The sequence below is a fragment of the Canis lupus genome, chromosome 28 (genome assembly GCF_003254725.2).
Source record: "Canis lupus dingo isolate Sandy chromosome 28, ASM325472v2, whole genome shotgun sequence".
Taxonomy (NCBI): Eukaryota; Metazoa; Chordata; class Mammalia; order Carnivora; family Canidae; genus Canis; species Canis lupus.
In genome coordinates, this window is record NC_064270.1 from 36,258,564 (window position 1) to 36,281,157 (window position 22,594).

The 22,594-nt window shown below is 42.6% G+C and overlaps 1 protein-coding gene across 2 annotated transcripts in view; it reads left to right on the forward strand.

The window, feature by feature from the left end:
* The window catches only part of DOCK1 (dedicator of cytokinesis 1), a 494,693-nt gene that overhangs the window by 171,427 nt on the left and 300,672 nt on the right, over positions 1-22,594 (forward strand). For both annotated transcript variants that reach the window (XM_025467625.3, XM_025467626.3), the window contains exons 25-27: positions 1,387-1,493; positions 18,482-18,609; positions 21,117-21,212. In XM_025467625.3, the coding sequence (XP_025323410.1) occupies positions 1,387-1,493; positions 18,482-18,609; positions 21,117-21,212 (331 nt within the window). The remainder of the gene's footprint in view (positions 1-1,386; positions 1,494-18,481; positions 18,610-21,116; positions 21,213-22,594) is intronic.

Here is a 22,594-nt window from a genome sequence, read left to right on the forward strand (position 1 = left end):
CTGTTATTAGCCTACTTTTATGCTAAGTAACTTGTCCCTGATAACTGAGCTGGTCAGTGGTGGTGCTTCAAGGCCAACCCAGGCTTTCTGACTACAGCAAAACAGGCCACTGTGCTATAGTGATGGGTACTGGGTTCTGTTCGGTTTTTATTCTTATAAAATATGCTAGGATACATGTTTTTGTAGCTTAACTGTAGGATCTTGCCCTTATGTATATCATTAGCAGAAACAGTGAAAAACAGTGAAGTGGGATTACCATGTGTTATATTTTCTTTTTTTGCATTTTCTTAAAAGATTTTTAACAAATACTACTCAGTTGCTCTCTAAAGGTCAAAGCAACTTTCTACTAAAGTATGTTGGTGTCTGTCTTCCCAAACTTTGCCGGTACTTGAAATTATTATTTTATAGAACCTTTGTTATGATTGGTGAAAGACTTTTCTTTGTTACTAACAAGAACCCTTCGTCTAAGACCCCTTCATAGTTTTATCAACTGTTTGTAAAAGTAATGTTTAAAAAGAAATTTCTAGTGAGATGTAAGTTGCATCCTATAAAGTGTGCCAGTTTTAGAGTATTTAATTAAAGGGCATTCAGTATTTTTACGGAGTTGTGTGCCCGTCATCGTAATCCAGTTGTAGGGAAGTTTCATCACCCCTTTCAGATCCCTGGTGCTCATTAATAATCTGTCCCTACCCCAGCCCAAGGCAACCACGAATCTCCTTCCTGTGTCTACAGATCTGCCTTTTCCAGGCATTTTATACGAAGGAAATTATATAATATGTGGCCTTTTGTGCCTGGCTTCTTTTACTTGGCATAATATTTTCAAAGTCTATCTGTGTTGTAGCCTTTGTAAGAACTTCATTCCTTGTTAGGGATGAATTTTATGGGTATATGTTGTTTGTCTGCTCCTGAGGTGATGGACATCTGGGTTTTTCTCCTACTGAATATGAAGAATAATACTGCTATGATTCATTGTCAAGGTTTGTGTTGGATATGTATTTTCATTTCTCTTGGGTATATACCTGGGAGTGGGTCCTTAAGTAACCGGTTTAACATTTTCAGGAAACGCCAAGCAGTTTTCCAAAGTGGCTGCACCAACTTACATTCCCATCAACGTGATATGAGGGTTCCAGTTTCTTCATATCCTAGCCAACACTTGTTATTGTCTCTCTTTTGGATTATAGCCATTTGAGTGGGCATGAAGTGAAAAATAACATTTTAAAGCATCATTTCGTTGGGTGAGATTTTGGTCTCTATTATGGGCAGTATCCAACGTTCTGGTAGAGCTTAATCACCATTTAATGACCTTGCATCTCAGTATCATCTTGAACACAGTGGCTCATTTTGCTGTTATATTCCTAAACTCTTCACTTGTGTTTTTCATTATAGCAAAATGTTTACTGATTTCATCCTAAATGTTCCCATGGGTTTGCTGACCATTCAGAAGCTATATTGCTTGATTGAAATCATTCACAGTGACCTCTTCACACAGCACGGTGAGTGGAACCCTGAGAATCATTAAATTGTCCCATTATTCATTGTCTATAGGCCTTGTCCCTTCTGAATTCTCTCCTCTATGCCAAAAGGAGCGGAGGTTGCAACCAATTAAGACAGCTCCATTACAAGACAGGAAGATTTAGTCCTTACAAGAGAATGGTAATTGATGTACAGTGGAGTGATAGATCATTGAAAGATGAAGGGGAAAGCCTCGTAGTTTGTAATTTAGGTATACACTAAAGCCCTAAGATAATCAGCGTACATTGTAGCCTTTAAGATGTGTGATTGTCTATCCTGGGGAGGCAATCACCTGCCTCCATTCAGATGATTGCAAAGAAAAATGTCAAGTTTTCTTTAAATTTAGAAATAATGGTACTGTCTTTTCCTGAACTTTGCATTCTTTGACAGGGCTTCCTCAAACCCTGCTCAAAGTAATAAGAATTTTAATGATTCCTCAACTCATTTATCCTGAGGAACACCTTCTATTTCCCCACGTTATCTCCCTACCCTTTTTATTAATCATTTTCTTTCTATTTGGACAGATTGAATTAATATTTTACACTTGTCAAGCAGTTTTATTGAAAGCTTAAAACCTTTGCATAATTCCACAACCTTTCTCATTTAGTGGAGGCAGATGTGGGGACCGTTGAGTGACATTCTGACCGAGAGGCACAGATCTCTACTCTTCTGTTTGTGTCCAGACATTTGGCTGTTCCATTCATTTTCTTTTGTCCTCGAGTGTGGCGTTTTAGGGACGGAGCAGCCCTGGCTGGGGGTGTCCTATTGGGCTCCTGGCTGCATCTAGAACTCAGTGTATGTCCAGATTAGTCTTTCGTAACTTCTGGGCTCCTGGAGCCTCTGTTTTCCTGCTGGCTTTAACCTGATTTCTTGATCGAACTTTATCATTGCACTGGAGTCTACACTTACAATGAAGGTTTATGTTAAGAGAAAATGCCAAGACTTCACTTGAGTGGGAATGTTCTTTTTGAGAGGAAACATCAAACTAAGAAGTGAATGGGTTTCTGCAGCCCCTCCAAACATTTCTATCTGGGCCACAAGCCCATAGCTGACTTGCATAATTGAAAGGCAGCTCCGTTGCCATTGTTTGGGATTCAAAGCACAGGAATCTCCTTCAGCTAGCAATCCCGACTGTCCATACTTCAGGGCCTCATTGGAGGGCTGGGTCTTGAATTACTCATTCCTCAGGTGTCTTCTAAAGCTTGGTGAAACTATGGGGTTCAGGAGGGCGTGATGATGAGGTGATGGGTGGGGACCACTGCATCATTGTTTCTTTCTGTATCGACTACATTTTATACCAGAGCAAGTAAAACCCCCCAAAAGTTTTCTATTTGGATTATATTAGGAGAGTTACTGATGTCCCTTCTCCTAACCCTCCAACCCAAGGATGCACACACCACCACCAGCACCGACCTACACCACTTCGTTGAATGAACAATTACCAATGAATAGCAATTGTCGATGGATTGATTGTACTTTTATTGACTGTTGACATCGGGATGACCTCCTTCCCTATGTCACATAATTTCTATTACAAAACTCTGTACCACCTATCACATAGCTCTCTTTGAATGAGGACCTAAAATATAAAAGGTTCGATTAAAAATATTTAAAATAGAAATTCTTCTAAGAATACATTTCAAGGGAGTGTTTTCTTCTATTGAAGCGTAACTTTATTTCCTTAGCTAGTAGAAAGCTGGAAGGGACTCTTCGTATTTATTTTTGGTAATTCCGTCAGCCTGGGAGTCTGGCGATTCTGATTTTCTTCCTTCCTGCACCGTTTCTCCTTTCGCTCTTGTTCTGTAAGTCTTGTATTAAAGACCGCCTCAAGGCCTGTTGTGGAAGTTTTGCAACATGCTGTTAATTATTAACCTAAAATCTTAAGTACAAAGTTAGGGACTTAATTTTCATAGCAAGCTGCACCAACATGGAAAATGAGGTCATGTGAAATAATGTGAATCGAGACTGACTTTGTGCTACAAGAGCCACAGCTCGCCTGAAGCCTCCTGTCTTAGAAGCAGCTCCCCAGCTACCCAGTCAGTGGGCCTTGTCTTAAACCAGCATTGGCTGCCCACATGTGCTTCCAGATGCTCACAGGCCGTCTGGAAATGTTTCAGAATACACCGTCCCATGTCCAGTGTGAAGAAGGAGGACCCCCTGTCCCGTCATACAGGCTTTGAGCATTAAGAAACTTTCTGCGAAGGGATAGCAAAGACAACCCTGATTTTTCTCATCTGTGGGCCGCCTGCTTTTTCAAGGCAGCCTACAGCCATCTCACCTCCTTCTCAGGAAAGACTAATCAGCGGAAGTCTTCAGATATCATTACTTTTGCAAAATATTCTGTACCATGTTTGGTATAAATCGTTGAAGTCAAAGTATTTTCTGATGTGATGGGATGGCCCTGATTTTCCTGCTTTGTTCCAGTTTTTATTAGTTTGTGATGGTCCTGGTCTGTGTGCTTTTCCTGATCCCAGTGGAACCAGTCAGATGAGCGCCCCACATGTCCAGAGTTCTAGAACTGTACAGAACTGAAGTTGTGTGGTCAGGGTACATCACCGTGTGGCTCCTCTAGGTTCCCCAGTGGGGACTCCAGGGCCTGTCTTTGCTCACCAGCATGTGGGTTGCCTGGCTCCTAGAAGGGATTCACTGAGTTACTTTGCTCTAAAACATTGCTTTCCTCCTCACCACCCCGCCACCCCCCATATTGAATACGTTCCATAGTTTTAAGAATCTCCGTTCAGTGGGAGTGACAAGATGATCTGGGTGCAGCAAGGCTAGGCATACTGAACTGGAATTGTTTCTCTGCAGAGAGGCCTGCCTTTGCCAAGTTGGGTCCCGGTAGGCTGAGGCTTGCTGTGTCCTGTCGTTGCAGCCTTGTTTTCCTGATTGCTGCTTCTCTGTCTTCTGAAGGACCCGGAAACTGAGGTCGTATCCATCTGAGTGTGCGAGGCCATCGCAGGGGATGTGTGTTTTGGCAGAGAGGGTTGTTTGACCCCGTTGGTGTGGAAACTGTGGCTCCTGTCGCTGCTTACTCACGGGTGTCCCAGCTGCCGTGCTTCCTCTGGGTCTGGGCTGTGCTATCCTGCTGCTTCTGTGGCCACTACCCTGGTGGAGGGAAATGGGAGTTCTTCATAGAGCTGTCCCGCCCACTGCTTGTTTCTAGTTGCATCAGAGCTCCTTGGCAGGACCTGCCTCCTTGGCAGGACCTGCCTTCCAGGTGCAAGAGTGCCTGTGGACTTGTTCTGACTTCTGTACTGGGGAGGCACAGCTTGTCATATGGAGATCTCTCCCAGGTATAAGAAGGCTTTTCAGGAGCTGAGATGGACCTGGTGGCCATGGTGGGTGCCTGCCACATGGTCTGCCAATAAAGCCTGGGCACCAGGCCCTCTGGAGACTCGACTACTCACAGTAAGCACCACTGAGTGCATGAGCCTCTCCTTTAACTGTGATTTGTTTAAAAAGGAAAAAAAAAATAATGGTTTGTGTCATTTCTCCTACAAATTATTTTACTTCCTCATTAAGAAAGAACTATGTATTTCTGGAGGCCTGTCTGTGATGAGGCAGGGTAGGACACAGCAGGACTGAATGTGTGGGTTTTATGATCAGACTACCTGTGTTCAAATCCTACCTCTATCACCTGCTATCTCAGTGACCTTCAACAAGTTACCCTCCTGGCTTCAGCTTTCTCACTGCCTTGTTCTTGTTTCCTCCATCATGCATTTTGTTTTTTGTTTTTTTTTTATTTTATTTTTTTTTTCTCCATCATGCATCTTGAAGATGAAAGTATGTATAGTGCTGAGATTTTCATCTCACGTCTAAGGCACAGTCAATCAGCATTAGCCATGTCTCTCATTTTTACAGAGGATTCAGTAGAGAATGGCAGATAAGATCCTGCCCTCATCGAGGAGGGTAATTATCATGTCAAATATGAGCTAAAAGATAGTAAACTTGGATCAAAGAGAGAAAAGAGAGAAAAGTGTTATAGGGAGTTTCCTCTGAGAGGTACTCTGATCACCCTGCATGGAATACCCCCAGCCCCAGTGCCCCAGGCCTGACACTCCCCACTACCTGAAATCATTGCCTATTTTTTCTTCTTTGGCTTGCTTACCTGTGGTCTCTCCCTAAAATGAGAGCTCCCTAAATATGGCTTTCTTTATGCTGTTGCTGCTTGATTGCTGGCTCCTAGGACAGTGTGCTTGTCCACAGTACGGACTTATTGCACAAACAAAAATGGCCGTGGATTTCTGAATACAGCACTTCATTTCTCAGGGGGCAGCAGAGAGGAGGAGGAGGCGTGACCAGCTGCATACATACGTAGTTCACTAGATTCAGGGGAGGAGAGGTTTTGTGTTTGTACAGAGAAACTGGCTGGCTCTCTTCCCTTAGCCCTGTATGGATTGATCATGGAAGAGGAAGGAGAGATGGGAAACAAAGACTTAGGAGTGGCTGAAGCTGTGGAGGGTCATCCATGAACAGTTTTATAAAATTAGGATCACCTTTTTGCTTCTGATTTAGTTCTTCCTCAGTTTTGTGGACATGTGAGGTGGGAAAGGAGTACAGTTCAACTCTACCTCTGGATTCAAGGTAGCTTTTTGTTAAGATTATGGTAAGTTTTATCCCAGCCACCATAGCATGCCATTAGGATGTCTTTTCACAAGTTTGGTGGTATTCAAAGAGTGAATGACTTTTTTTCGGGAAAGGGAGGATGCACAGAGGGGCTGGTTACCAGTCTGGTGTCTCCACTCCACCTTGGATGTTCCCGCTCCTGCTCCTGAGCTGAGGCGAAGGGCGTTTGACTCCTTAGCATGCTGTGCACGGGAGCCAATGAATGGGCGGTAATGGCTTCCAAGCGTTGTCTCGCGATGTGACTTGACTACTTGAAAGCTGGTTAAATAGATTATGTGCTTCACAAAAAGATGACTCTTGCATATAATCTGTGGTGTGGAGTGAGCAGATTTTCAAAGCAAGATGCAAAGAGACAGAAAGGTCAGAGCTTCATAATTTGTGCATTTGTAGCTTTGTTCCCCTGTGATTATATTGTTGCCCACATATCTGACAAAAGCTGCGAAAATTAAAGCTTAAATCCTATTATAGAAATGAAAAGTTTCAATGTAATTTAATTAAAATAAACACTAGGACACGAAGGTTTAGGATTTATGCCCACAAAAATGTTTTACATTAATGTTACAGCAATTGGGTAAAAAAGGAGTCAACCTGAGATTGCATTCAATTTCAAATTAGTCAGGAGCATTGGACATACTTGCAAGATGCCTTTGAGTGAAGGTGAGAGAGCTTCTGGAACACATGCTCTCATCCACATGGGCTCCTTTCCACCGTGGATCTGAACCTGAGAACTTTGGGAATCCTCAGTCCGGGTAACACTGCATCTTTTCAGGAACTGACCTTTCCATATTTCCATATTGAAAATGACCAAACCACCTGACAGATTTTCTTTAGAGCCCACAGTGTACTTACCATTGTGTCTTAAGTTTTTTTTTTGCTTCTGGAAGGTAGCATAAGATTTGAAGAGTAAAGATTTGAAGACTTAGTAGCAAGATAATCCCTTTATAGTCTTGACAGTAGTTTAATACTCTTGGTGGATTACGTTGTTTAAGCTCACTATTCATTGGCATCCATTTGTTTGTTTTTCATTTTTGGGTTTGTCTTTTTCCCCTGATGGTTGGAATCTAGCAGTGAGTATGAATGGGAAATGTGCCATTCCCTCATTTTCTGGCCATTCCCATGGCTCTTTCTTTCAATATAGCAAACAGGCTCCTTTTAAACAGTGTTCGTCAGCCTCATAAAACTTCATTTGTGTTCCATTTTTGAACAATACAGAGCTTCTTCAAAATGTAGGCCTAGAGAGCTTAAATTATTTTCCTCATTCTTATTTTCAAGGTGAATGATTCTTCCAGTTATCAAGCAGAGTGAAACTCTCCTTTTTAATGGTAGAAACATTAGTTACAGCAGCCCTTTGAAATCTGAGGGCAAAGGCTCAGATACCAATGGGACTAGCTATTAGGAAATATTGAAGTCAGATTTCCAGACTGTTTTTGTTGTGATTAATCCCAGTTCTAAAATTTATATTTCTTAAGATCACTCTATCAATCAGCCTCTACTTTAAATTGTAGAAAGAATAGCTATATGTTTAATATAGATTAAATTTATCATTTAATAATAGATTTATTAATAAAATATACCTTCTTAATGCTTCGATCCATAAACAAATCAAAATAAAAACTCTTGAGCTTCTCTACTGTTGGAAGTGGAGAGAGATTTGTCTTTATTGAAGGGATCTTAAACCCAGAGCTACTCTACAGTAATTTTGTTAACTTGAGGGATATTGTACAGGAAGCAAAATTGGAGTTGAGTGCCACGGTCATGTAACATACCACGCATATCTCATTCCAGGATGCTTTAATTAGGTGGTTGTGTGATGATTTCTAAAGAATGTTACTTACTGGCTTTGAACCCGAAAGACCCATTCTTGAAATAATGGTGGAATGTGAAATCATTTTCTCCTATTCTTGAGAAAATTTTAATGTTTATCTGTAAAGTACTGTACCTTTTTCATACCTCATTCTGTATATCACTCTATATCATTCATTATATGAGTGTTTGAAAAGAGTATTTGTTAAAAGAATGCAGCCTTTCAGAGAGGGCTTACTGAGTCTAGGAGAGTGAACTCAATTTCAGTTTCTCAATTATATCCATTTCCATTCCATTATAATTTGGTAAGCACCTGTCATGTGCTCAGGACTCTTGGTTAGCACATTTGATTCCTCTGAGAAGCTTCAGAGCCATCAGCTTAAAAATATATAATTGGAAAAGCATAATTCTCTTAATTTCCAGATAAGGGCCCAGGGGTTAAACAGCAAGTCCTACCAATCAGCGAGGAGAATCCCGGGCAGGGTGCTGTCCACCACTGTGGTGCTGATTAAGGAGCTGTCTTGTTAGAAATCCATCACCCCACTCTGTTCTTAAAACTATTTCACACCCCACTCTATGAGTAATACATTCTGAATACTGAATTCACTTCAAATGCCATATGGAACAAGATAAAATACAAATATATGAATAAACTAAAACAAATGTAAACAGACTAGGCAAAAATAAGCAAAAATGTAGTGTTGTGCTCATGGTGTTTTCATACTTTTTTTTTTGTTGTGTGTGTGTGGACTCTTAAGTGTGATCACATTGGTAGTGCCAGTAGTTCCTCAGGGTGTAGTTGGTCCTACCTTTATCATAGTCTGTTGATCCCTTGTTCTGTACCCACCTCTGGGTGGGCTCCTATCCCTATTGCTTAATGTTGGGAGCAAGAAGAGCAGCTTTAGAAGAGGCTGCCTCGATTGTCCTGTATCTAGTCATGCTCACACAGGGCACGAGGACTGCAGGTAAGTCTCCCCAGTTCATGATTCCTTCCAAGCCCTATGAGATAAGCTCTGTACCTCCATGATATGTTACTTGCCTGGGACAGTTGGAGGAGCACCAGGTCAGTCTGTCTTCTTTCAGATTCTCCTTGAAGACTCCTTTTTTTTTTTTTTCCTGTTGTATAAACCGTTTCCTGAGTGCATCAACCATCCCTCAAGATGGAGTGGACTGGACCATATAGTTTTTACATTGTTTTTAACATATACATTTTATTGTCAGGGGAGTCAGGAATTTGTAGGCTTTTTGTTGTTATTTTTTGTGGGTTTTTAAAAAATCTTAGCTGGTCAATTCAATCTTGGAAGCCAATTTATTTACAAAGAATCTACCACCATGAAAAAACATTGATGAAAATCTTAATCAGTAGAAAGCTGAGAACCCCCACTTAGGTACAACAAACATAGCTATGATGCTAAGCAACTCTAGTCTTTTCCATAAAGTGAATAAGATATAAGTTTGACAGAGCATAGTAATCCTTGATGCAGCAATCCTCAGATTTCAGTATGGTCCTGTATATTTTTAAATAAGCAAGGCTAGAATGAGCTATAGAGGTTTTAGGTTTTAGGAATGTATTGAGTGACAGATGGCAGTTACATCAAGTGATTGCAGCAGACATCCATAGTAAAAAAAACACTGTATTTGCTGGACTACATTGACCAAGACCTACTTTTTTGTCTACCTTCACCCTCCTGGTTAAAAAAATGCATACCACACCCAAGCCCTGTATATTGTCTTTTTGTTTTCTCATCCTCCACGTGGTAAGATTCTGGCCAAGGACTTGGAGACCTGTAGCATTCTTTCCGAACTTACCAAACCACCTCCTTAATGCACTTCATTTCTGGCCTGACTGGCTGTTCCCACATAGACTTCCCCAGGATTTTGCTTGACTCCTTAATTTTTTCATCTGCTTGTAAATGAGACTCATTTGTGATTCTTCCCTGTTGATGGTTCTTTCATTTCTTTCTTCTGAAAAATTCTTTTTTTAAAAAATATTTTATTTATTTATTCGTGATAGACCTAGAGAGAGAGAGAGAGAGAGGCAGAGACACAGGCAGAGGGAGAAGCACGCTCCACGCTGGGAGCCCAATGCGGGACTCGATCCCGGGTCTCCAGGATCACGCCCTGGGCCAAAGGCAGGCGCTAAACCACTGAGCCACCCAGGGATCCCCTGAAAAAGTCTTTATTACTACAATACTAATGAGTGTTTAACTTAATTATTAAACATTTCAAGACTGGGGGATACAACATATTTGCTGTCCCATCCCTTCTTCCAAAAAGATGACACCTATTTTACTAGGTCCAGTGGCTTCATCTAGAAGATATCTTTGATCAGCTTCTTTTCACATTGCCATACAGTATATATCCTGTCGTGTCCTTCCAATTTCCAAGGTTCTTTTAATTTCTTTTTTTTAAGGTTTTATTTATTTGAGAGAGATAATAGAGACAGCATGTGCAAGAGGGGCAGAGAGAGAGGTAGAAAGAGCATCCCAAGCAGGCTTCGTGAGTGTAGAGCCCAGCGTGGGGCTTGCTCCCACAACCCTAAGATGATGACCTGTGCCAAAACCAAGAATTGGACGCTCAGCCAACTGCACAACCCAGGTGTCCATGGATTCTTTAAATTTCAATGTCATCTTATCAATTAAAATTCTATGGCATTGCATACCTCAAAGCTGACATGCATATTATCTCATTTCTGATCATTTCAGCACTCAGCTGAGTGGCACTGAGGAGTTTCTGACCAAAATACTTATGAAGGTGTTACCAGGTAATAGAAATAGAAACATGGTGCAGGGCAGTTGTTTTTACTTCATTTCACAAAGAGAAAATGGAGAAGAAAATCAAAAAGGAAAAGTGACATACTTAGGGTTACTCAATATGAATTGATTCTCCTGGTACTACCAGTGAGTATGACTTGTTGCATTTAAATGATACTTGGAAAAATGTAATCTGCATTTGACATGTAAAGATACCTGAACCACATGTAGTCGCATGCATGGGTCATTTATTTTAAGGAGTGCTGGCTTCAGAATCAGGCACCTAATTCTGGCTTGGGTGCTTAGTGGCGCAATCCCCATACATCCCTGGTACCCCATCTGTCAATCTGGACATAAGTACATGGCTCCTGTGATCCCTTACAGTGCTGACTACATTTCCTGCATTTCTGTTGTTTGAAGACTTGAGGGAGAAAATCATTCGAACAAATTGAATCATGTGGGTACAGAGTTCTTAGATAGTTGAAAAATAAGATGAGTGTCTATAACAAATGAGTAACAAGCATCCCCCATTTATATAGCTCCTACTGTTTAATTCTCATTAAAAATGTTAATCTGGATCTCAGTTCTTTGTAACAGGCTCAAGGTTATTAAATGCACTTTATGGATCATTTGTTTAATGTGACCAAACTAAAAATTAAGCAGCACATTACTCAGTGTTCATAAAACGAATGTTTTAAATGGACAAATTCATTCTCGTATTTGCATCTTGCCTTAATGTAGAGCTGTAATGGGGTTATAGACGGATATTCTATTTGGACATTTATAAGCTGATGATGCCTGTTGAATACCTTTTATAAAGATTAATATTTTTTACTTTGTGCCCATTACCAGGGCATTAATCATCATGGCTTCAGCCTGCACAGCTGAGCATGAACAGATGTCGAATTATTGCTGTCTGTAATCATAGTGGATCACACTGGGAGAGGGGCTTGTGGAAGGGTGGCTGGGACCTCTGATCCCCATAGCTCATTTGTGTGAATCTGGATCCCCTGGGCTGCCTGCCCCTTCCTGGCTGCCTGTGCCGGGCTGCCTGCATTTCCCTCATACAATGGGAAAAATCAGGAGAACTGTGCAAGCTTCCCTTGCACAACTGTTCTGGCTTCCCTGTGGGTCCTGTCTCTGCCTCGACTCACACTAACCCGGCGCTCACAAGCCTGGTGGTCACATCCATGTGAAGAGAGATCTGATAGGAGAGATCTGCTGTGGCCTTGATTCTCCTTCCAGGGCTGAACACCAGTTCATTAAAATGAGAAACCACACAGGAGGTCTTTAACATCTGTTTCCTAGTGTACTTTGAGACCATGCTGTCCAACACAAATACAGTGTAAGCCACAGGCACACTTTATAATTTTCTAGAGACTACATTAAAAACAAAGGACAAAGCAATTGCTGAAATTAATTTTAATGATTTATCTAAAATATCTCAACACAACTTCAATCTAAATATTACTAATGACATGGTTTCCATTCATTTTTTTTTTTCCATACTGGGTCTCTGAAATCCAGTGTATTTTTGACACCCAACAGCACATCTAAATTTTTATCATACATACTTAATCTGGATTTTGAACATTTAATAAAATTTACCACTGAAAAGTAAGTTTGCATACCTGAATTGTTCCATTACAGTGTTTCCAGTAAGCAAGTATAATTTTTTTTTACTTTTATGTTTTAATGTCTTAAAAATTAACTGAATTTGAAAATTCTGTTCCTCAGTGGTACCAGCTCTACTTCAAGTGTTCACTGGCTGCCCTGTTGGGCAGTGCAGCTCTGAGGCATTCCTCTTTATGTACCTCTGTTGAAAAAGCTGACTTTGTATAATGATATTATTTCTATTACTGTTATTGGCAGCTCCCATTTATTGAATGCACAAATTATATCATCTGATTCTTGCAGGGAAACTCAAAGGTAAAGACACAGCCCCATTTGGCAGATAAAGGCTTATAGAGTATAGGTAACTTGCCCAAGATCCAAAGAAAATTGTAAGCAGGGTGGATTTCATCATTTCCTAATGTGGTGGGTAAACTGAACCATCGTGAGAGTAAAATCTTTCTCAAGATTGAAGATTGACCCAGGTTCCTAGGCTTCAGTCAGATATTTATTGTAGCTATTTTCCAAGTGGTTATGTGGGGCTAGTTTATTTAAAATGAGTTTTCTGTTAAAAATGCAAAGGTTTATTTGTTTGTTTGTTTTGGGGGGGGGATTTTCGGTTTCCCAGGCCATCTGTCATGAACTTAATTCTTAATTGGACTATTGGCGTCGATCATGGTAGAGAAATGGCACTCTGTACATGGCGAAGGGTATTCAGGACATTGAGCTGGGACATTCAGAATATGACAGGAGATTCTTCTTTCTCAGCTGCCAGAGATGGCATTTGATGCTTTAAAATTCTGCATTGCAGGTATGAATGTGTGTTTGGTGTGTGTGCATGTAGTGTGTAAGTATGTGTTGTGTAGTGTATGTATGTGATGTGTATGGTGAGCTGTGTAGTGAGTCGTGTGTGTTTGTGGTGCGAGTGTGTGTGGTATACTTTCTTCTGTGCTCTACGTTTTTTGTTTCAACTTGATGGTAAAATTTGAGAGACCTGGGTGTCACTAGACCTTGTGCTCCATGACTTCTTGAAGAAGTTGGAAGTCACTGAAATGTGGAGTAAGTGACGGTCTTTGAGAGATGACGTTGGGGAACTTGTGTCACTTGTGCCCTGGCGGGGGCGGTTAAACAGCTTGGGCAGCACTGGGAGGCAGACTGGCTTCCCGCTGCACATCTGTCACTCCATACTGTGCACCTGGAATTGCACGTGACCCACACCAGCTCTTGTATATGAGTCTGCATGTGCGCGTGCATCCCTGCACACTCCTGTCCAACTGCTTTGGACACTGTCCTGTGAAAAGGGAGAGAGAACTTGTTATGATGCTGTCTTCCCTCTGATGTCTTCCTAGGACAGGACAGGGTGGCTTGGACCAGGTCCCTCCTTACCACCACACAGGAGCCACGCGCTGTGGTTTATAGACCACGAACAAGTCCTATGTGTGACAGCTGTCCTGCTAGGAGGAGCTCACATGCACACACAGTCAGGTCTTAGTTTACATGTGGGAGCTCCTCTCCTTGAATGGGAGCAAGACCTCTGCTCTCATGGAGATTGCATCCCAGCAAGGACCGTAGAACCAGTCATCATGGATGGTGGTCCATGCACCAGGCATCTGGGGCCCTTCTGCGTGCAGATCTGTCTCAGGGCCATGTTGGGGCCTGCAGATCACAGGTCACCAACAAGATGTGCTGATTGCTTTGCCTCCAGCTTTGGTCCTCCTGGCCTCTCAAGGTCTCTGGAGCATTGCCTTTCTTCCTGGGACCTGGGGCCGTGTTTCTGAAGCGTGCTGCTGCCCTGTGACCCTCTGTTCTTGGGAGCCTGCATGAGATGCCTGGTGAGGTCAGCGAGGTCTGAGGAAAGCCTAGGCACCTTGGCAGCCTGTCTCTGGAGCTCTGCTCTGGGGCTGGGAGGTGGTGGTCCTTTACATTGGAGTGTCGGGCTGCTTTCATAAAGTCCTTCTGCCAGCATTGACTCCTTCTATCCTCCTTCCAAGGAAGTGTGCTACTCCCCATTCCCCACTTTACCGTTACCAGCCTTGGGTGGGGAGGGTGACGAAGGATAGATGAGCTACGGTTCTCCTGGATACCGGAAACGTCCAACTTGAGGTTGCGGGTCCATCAGGACGTATTTTTGTGTTCTTGGGGGGAGCTAAGGCAATGAAATGTCTTTCTGTGTGACAAAATGGTAATGAAGTTTCCAAAAAGTTTTGTCATTTCTTATCAAGAGAAGCTGGATAACAAACAAGTGCAGCTAACACACGGACCCCTGGTTTGGGGAGAAGGTGGGCGTTCCCGCCAGGTAGCTGAAGATGGCTGACAGCATCTCCTGCCGAAGATGAACAGGGCAGCTGTCACTTCTTCACCCTGGAGTAATTCTGACAAATGACACTAACACACTCAATTACCTCTGGGAACGGTGAAGTCAACAACTGCCTGTCCAGGATGACAGATAAATGGGGTGGCAAGAGATCGATTTTGGCCAGGGCATCTGGGTCCCAGAGTCTGGAGGGACATGTCTGCTATCTCTGAGTCCAGAACTGTGTTCCTCTGATTTTCTAAGACTGTTCACAGACACACTCCTCCTCCCAACCCGGACTGGCCTTCTACCTCTGTTGGGTTCCTCTTATGCTTGTTTTGCCCAGCGACATTTGTTTTCCTTTATCGTATTGTTAGGGTCCAGGGCTTCATAGCCCCAACTTCTCCCTCTGATCTAGATGTCTTGGAAATCTGACCTACCTCCAAGATGGTGGCAGTGATAGGGATGACCCAGTGAGCAGGGGTGACCCAGTGAACAGGCTTGCCCTCCAGGTGAGGGTTGTCAAGCTGGGTGATGTGTTTCAGCAGAAGGGATTGAAGACCGTCATCCTGGAGATGTCCTGCCAAAGGCTGTGAGGATGGACGCAGGCATGATTGGACCCGAACAGGATTGCCAGGAGATCTTCCCAGCCTGTTGGATTCTAGGAGGTTGCTGTGTAGTCTTTATGCTGGATGTGGTCTTGTGGTTCAGGTTAGCATGTCAAGAGCTACTGAGGGCAAATGTCATTTGTGAGCATTGGGTTTCTGTAGAAAAGACACTGGGCTTGGGGTGCTTGTAGGATTCATGTGTTTGGTGGGTCAGCATTTGGAACTGATGCATTTTCAGGCTGGCTTCGCTGCCATGGGTAATTTTCTTGTGGCATTTCCCTTGGAATGTTTTGGTTCTTCATGCTCCTACACCGACGGCAGGTCTCGGCTCTTTGGAGCACTTCCCTTGTGAGTTTATGGGGATGTGGTATTTGGGGAGATGCTCTCCATGGGAATCTGACTTCATCCATTGGCATCACAGGGAGGGTTGGCTGAGTAGGTAAGGGAATCACATGAGGGCACTTGACATCCATAAACACAGACATGGAGGGCCATGATCTCCATAGGATAGGACCTCTTCATGTGTTCTGTGTCTCCCTCCCTGACCACTGTTAATTCCTGATATTAAGCCATAAGGTGAGCCTGGCCTCCATCCAGAAGATGCACAGCATGTCAGCACCTCATGCATTAAATATTAGCTATTCTAATGGTCAGAAGTAAAATCATTGAATCACTGAACAAAACTCTTTCTGGAAAAATGGAATTGCTATTAGTCTTTTTCGGAGGATAAGTCAAAAGGGGTTTGAAAAAGCCTTGGTATGAGCTTCCCATATGTGGTTCCCTGGAAGTAGGTGGAACAGAAGGGTTTGTGCTATTTCAGCATCCTTGTGGCTCCCACCTGCAGTCCTGGACCTTTATTACTGTGTGGTCCTTGGGGAAGTCTTCTAACTAAGTGGGTATCAGCATGCCTGCAAGAACCATTTCAATGTTGCATGCTCCATTTTTTCCTACATTAAAAAAAATTCAGGAAACATTAGTGCAAAACATGCTTTTATGTGTCATTAACGTAAGCCCTAAAATGTAAAATCTAAAAACAAGCTAAGTATATCTAATGTTTCAGAGCTCTGCCGTCTTCTCTCTCGTGCTCTGCATTTTAAAGGGAGCAGCGGTGGCTGGGCCGGTTTTGCCAGCAGAACTATGGTGGTAAGAACAGATAGTTCATGTTAGAGGGAGGATGATACTGGAGTCAAATGGGATTTCCCAACTGGAAGAGACCATTAGTAATTGCATTTTTGTCTTTAGTCTCCTTTGTGTTTGTTTCCTTATTGCTCTTTAATTTTCTGAACATTCTTTTCTCTGCTCCTATCTAAAAAACAAACAAAAACCTGGTAGTTCTTTGGTCCTTACACTCCAGTCCCCACCCCCGCCCCGTTACACGGCCATGCTCCCGGGGGCTACGTCTATGTCCCTTATATCCATTTTTCACCCCTGCTCACTCAGCCACTCCTGGAAGCCGCCTCATGGAGCCTGTGTGCCTCTAACTACCACATCCCAAACCTGTTCTGTTTCATCCATTCTCGCTGCCATGTTTGGCCATGTTGTCCACTGTCCTCCCTTATTTGGGTAACGTCACTTGTCTCTGCCTCCACATCCCTGATCCCTCCACCTTTCTGTCCCATGCATCTCCTGTTCTAGTACCTACATTCTGATGGTCACAAGCTTTCTTCTTATTTTTCACATTCCTTTTGATGGTCCTTTTGGCTTTCATTACTGCCTTGAGGCTGATGATTCTTTAATCTGTTTTTCTAAGCCAGAAATAATGTGTAGAACCCTTCTTCCATTTGCCTAGTAGAGGGGGCTACTTGGGCGTCCAGCCAACAACTCAAAACTCATCGTGTCCAAAACAATCCGGATCCTTTTCTCCTCCTGTTTAAAATACACTTGTTTTTCTCATTTCCTTTCTGTGGGTAGCATCACATGGCTCCTTGGCTCTTAGGATGCTGGGCATTGGGTTTGATTCTCCCTTTTCTGCCACCTTCCAGCCTCAAGCGCCGTGTCCATCCACCTGCCTCTGGTATTGCCTGTTCAAGGCCTCTTTCAAACTCACCATTGCACACGAAGTCAGGCCTTTGCTTTTTCTCACCTGGACGATCACTGGAGCTAACTGGTTTCTCTGCCTCCTGTCCCCACTGCCATCCCCATGCACCATCCCAGAGGGTCTCTAGCCTTTCAGTCTGATCACATCTCTCCCCCATCAGCATGTCTGATTTCTCAGCTTCCTACAACCTCAGCCACCATGTTCATGCTGGTATCCAAATGCCTGTATTGCCTTTTATCCTGCCCCTCGCCTTGCCCCCACCCCCTGCAGCAGTGCGTGTGCCTCTCGAATGTGCCATAGGTTCCTGCCTGCCTGATTTTGTGTACAGATTTTCCGTTCTTTCACTGCCTGCCCCATGTGCAAAATTGTGATTCCTCTTGCTAGCAGGTGAAGGAGGCCTTCCTGACTCTCCTCTCCTGGCTCAGTGCTTGTTCACCACGGCTCCCTCCTTTACACGCCTGTGCAGTAATTAGGATAGGGGTCTGAGAAGCCAGAGAGGCTGTGGCTCCTCACTTGGATTTGTGTTACGTCATAAGAGCAAGTACCTTGTCCTGAGCATCTAACTAGGCCCAGGTCTTTGTTACTTAACCTTGTAGGAGTACATTGTACCGCAAACCTGTGAGTAGCTAATGCCATGTGTCCATGAGCACATGGCACATTAGGGATGAGCAATCGGAGAGCTAACATGAGCTGTTCACAATGGCCGTGCAAGTGGGGAATTGAGTTGGTTATGACTTGGCTTGAGCTCAGAAACCTTTACTAGGCATATGGAAATAGAAGGAAGCCATGCTTTGGTCCTCCTGTGGAAAAACAAGAGTAGCTGCAATTAAAATACTTTTTGTTATAACTAGTGTTTCTTTTAAAGCTATAAATCGAATTTATAATTCAGCACACAAAACTAGTCAAAAGCCCCCAACATGTACATTTGTGTTTATATCTACGTGCATACTCTGTGTGCAGAGTGCTGATGCATGTCTGTGGATTATCATTGTATATTGTATTTGCAAGGAGAAACACACCTAGATGTGTGCTTGTGTATAACGAATTCACAGAGCAGGATAAGTGATTTCCGCACATCCAGCCTTCTGACCCCCTCCAGCTGTCAGTTTCACATTTGGAGGAAAGTAAATGTAACATGCTTGAAAACAAGGTAAAGTGCTAAGAACACAAGCTTCTAGCAAGTAGAGTTGTGTCTTGGTGGGTCTCCTGCTGACTGGCAGCCCCATGTCCCCTGCAGACTGCAGAGAGATCCTGCTTCCCATGATGACGGATCAGCTCAAGTACCATCTAGAGAGACAGGAAGACCTGGAGGCCTGTTGCCAGCTGCTCAGCAACATCCTGGAGGTTCTGTACAGGAAGGATGTGGTGAGTGAGGGCTGTGTTTGCTCAGGCTGCCTCTGCGGGCCCGGCGGGGGGTGGTGGTGGTCCCCTTATGATCCACAAGAGCCCCCGCCTCACTGCACAGAGGTGCATTGGATTCAAAAGGAATGATCTTAATTTTAAAGGTTAGCGCCTCTCTCTCTCTCTGCTGAGTGGTACCCTTAAACTGTTTTTTATTTATGTATAAAGTATCATTCTAATACTAAAATGTCTATTCTTCCAAGTTAAAAATCTGTAAGTTTTTCCTGTGCCTTCTCAAGTGAATGCCTCCCTGGGACAGATTTTGGTCCTTAAGGTCAGAAAAATCACTTTGATGACCAGAATTAAAAGTAAACAAATGGAGGCTAATTATCTACATTCTTTATTGTCAATGCTTATTTTACTTTATTTTTATTGTCAATGCTTATTTTACTTTATTTTTTAAAAATTTTATTTATTCGAGTGTGAGCGAGCTTGAGAGAGAGAGAGAGCAAGCAAGCATGCACATAAGAGTGGCGTGGGGAGCAGCAGAGGGGGAGGGAGAAGTAGATTGACTCCCTGCTGAGTGCAGAGCCAGATGCAGGACTCGATCCCAGGTCTCTGAGATCATGATCTGAGCTGAAAGCAGACTCTTAACTGACTGAACCACCCAGGTGCTCTCAATTCTTATTTTAATATAAAGTAAAATATGCACAGTTTTTTTGTTTGTTTTAAGTTTTTCGTATTTCTGAGTTTTGAGAAAAATGGCTCTTCCTCTTTTCCCACGTTCCTCTCCCCACAGGCAATTTCCCTCTGTGCTTTTTTACCTAGTTTTTTTTTTTTTCTTTTTCTTTTTCTTTTCCTCTTTTAAAAAATATTTTTTAAATTTATTCATAAGAGACACAGAGAGAGAGGCAGAGACATAGGAAGAGGGAGAAGCAGGCTTCCTTCGAGGAGCCTGATGGGGAATTTGATTCTAGGACCCTGGTATCACAGTCTGTCCAAAAGCAGATGCTCAGTGACTGAACCACGCAGGCACCCCTTTTTTTTCATTTTATTTTATTTTATTTTATTTTATTTTATTTTATTTTATTTTATTTTATTTTATTTATTTTAATTTAATTTAATTTAATTTTATTTTTTTTTAAAGTCACATGAATTTTTCTTTTAAAGATTTTATTTATTTATTCATGAGAATACACAGAGAGAGAGAGAAGCAGAGACACAGGCAGAGGGAGAAGCAGGCTCCATGCAGGGAGCCTGATGTGGGACTCGATCCCAGGTCTCCAGGATCACACCCTGGGCTGAAGGCGGCGCTAAACCGCTGAGCCACCGGGGCTGCCCCTTTTTTTTCCTTTTAAATGGTATTTCCTTTTGTATTGTAAATTTTATGTTGAGTCCATTAACCTTTTTTCTTAATCAGAAGTTGTTATAAGTGCATATGGAACATCTGACCTTATGGCTTCCCATCCCCATATGCCCCTCATACACATTTGTCCACACTTGTGCACATGTGCAAACATGCGTGAACTCACTGATTCTCCAGGTGTGTCTGGAACGGCGTACAGATCCTTGTCCATCTACCTGTACCTCCAGCAGAAAACACATGGGCCAGGTTTTTAAGGTCAATAGGACTTACTCTTTGCTCTGCCCTGCATGGTCTCTGGATACCTTCCCAGTCAACACGCCCATGCCTGTCCTTCCCACTTCCTTCCCGCATGGGCACAGTCTCTCAGAGCCTGGTTAGTACCATCAAAGAAAGAGATTGTATTAAATCACTTCCTAGCAAAGGTGGCTGGGTGCATCGGCTCTTCCAGGGGAGTTGCCTTTGAAAGGTGTTAGAAGCCTTAATCCAACAGCCGGTCCGCGTGGCCCCATGGCAGGGCTTTCCCTTTCTATGAAGGGGTGAAGTTTGGGAGTGAAGTGGTGGTAGGGCCCATCCTCGTGGTGGAGGTGGTGCCTGCCCGGGCCAGTGTGTGAGCATCTAGAGAACATATTGAACAAGTTCCAAGTTCATGAAGAAGAATCAAGAATCCCATCACATTCAAAATAAAAGAGCAAGTTTTTACTGCTGGAAAAATCTGTGGCGCTGTGAATTTGTCCTGAAAAAAATATATTGTATTCCCAGCGATTATTCCCCAGGTTATTCAGACTTGAAATGCAGAACAATCTACGGTTGCTCTCTGCCTGCTTTCCATTTACAAATGGACAAGTGTCTCTAGGAAACTAATTGGTGGGCTAATCAGGGATCATAAACATTATATTGTTTAAACAAATTTGTTTTATTTTTAAGGTTTGCTTAAATTAAATTACTGTGATTACATAACAAATTATCATTAATGGACTATAATTAATAAGATGCCTTGTGTTTTCTTTGTGAAGGCTTTTGCCTTTGACAAGGGCCATTCTTCATCTCGTTAAGGGTTATAATTGATTTACTTTTTACAGGGTAAATGGATTCAGTGACAACCACCAGGACTTGCATGTTAATGATTGTCTTAGGTGTTGGTTTTCACTGATGTGTCTTCCTCCAGGGGCCAACTCAGAGGCATGTCCAGATAATCATGGAGAAACTTCTCCGGACAGTGAACCGAACCGTCATTTCCATGGGGCGGGATTCCGAACTCATTGTAAGTGCTCAGTGACGTACGCTTGGGTGTGTGAATGTGGCTGACAGCATCTTTCTCAGGCATGTCACTTAGTCTGATGCTTGAAAATCCACCTGGTCCCTTTCCAACTGCCTTTTGACAGTAAACTTATTTTACTACTTTGTAGCATGCAGCTAATGTGCATTTATTTACAATCTGGTATATAAAATATATGCTGATTTTTTCCCCACGATTCTAGAAGCAAGTATCAAAGTTGAAGTGTCAGCAAACGAACATTTTGGAGACAGAAACATTTGATTCTAGTTTACTCATAATTTACTTTTAGCAAAGGATATGTATTTTCTTCTCAGTCTTTTATTCTTCTGGCAGTTTAGTTCTACGTATTTACATTTAAGATGCCGTTAATAAAATTTTATGAAGGACCTTAAAAAGTAATTGAGGTGCTCCAACCCAGCTATTTTACTGTCTACTCTGATATATAGTTCATGTTTCCTTTCTACAGATATGACTGAGGCTTGCAATGACATTTGTGATTTCTTTTTTTCCAAGAACGTTGTAATAATAATTTAGACAGTTTTTCAAGTTTTGTATTATAAGGCTCTTCTCCACCCCCCAGAGTTTTCCAACTCTCCCTCCCTACCATTATTCTTAAGTTCGGTTTTTTTCGACAAAAGATGCACACATAGATCCCTCTTAATTCTTTTCATTTCTAGTGTACGTTACCATGTCACTAAGTTTGGTTGATGGCATTTCCAGAAAGATTTTTTTTTTTTTCAAATCCAGGAACAAACCATCCAGTTAAAGAGTTTTCACTGGTAACTAGACTAGCTACACTGGTCCTCCTTGTGGGACCACAGTTCTCCCTACATATCCTGGGAAGGGGACGAGGAAGGTGACACATGTGTCTGTTCAGGCAGCAGGGCAGGAACATAGGTAGCACTGGAACTGTTTGGTTTTTGTGGCTGGCCTCAGTAAAGGATGCGGTTTTAGGTGAAATCACAGATGGGTAGCACAGAAGTGGGACAGTGGCTGCCTTACTATTTTCCCATCCAGTAAAACAGCCTACTTTATACTTCAGAGTTTCAGCATGTGTTATGTTCAGATTTTTCCTTTTTAAGGTATGTCTCACTTAGGTTTGGACGATCACATGTATGAATTAGGAAATAAGATATTTTCCTTGTAAGTTGGCTTTATTTGCAGTGGACTTTTCCATTTTTCTGCCATAGTGGATTTGTCTACCTTATCATGTGCTTTTCTGTAATCTTAACACCTTTGTACAGGTGGGTGGAGACTGGGCCCCATGGAGTAAGATGTGAGGTATCTCCAGGATCACCCCTAGGGGCTGGTGTTCCTGACTTCTTGTGGTGTTACCTGGGTGTCCTTGGACCACTCTCATGTTGTGA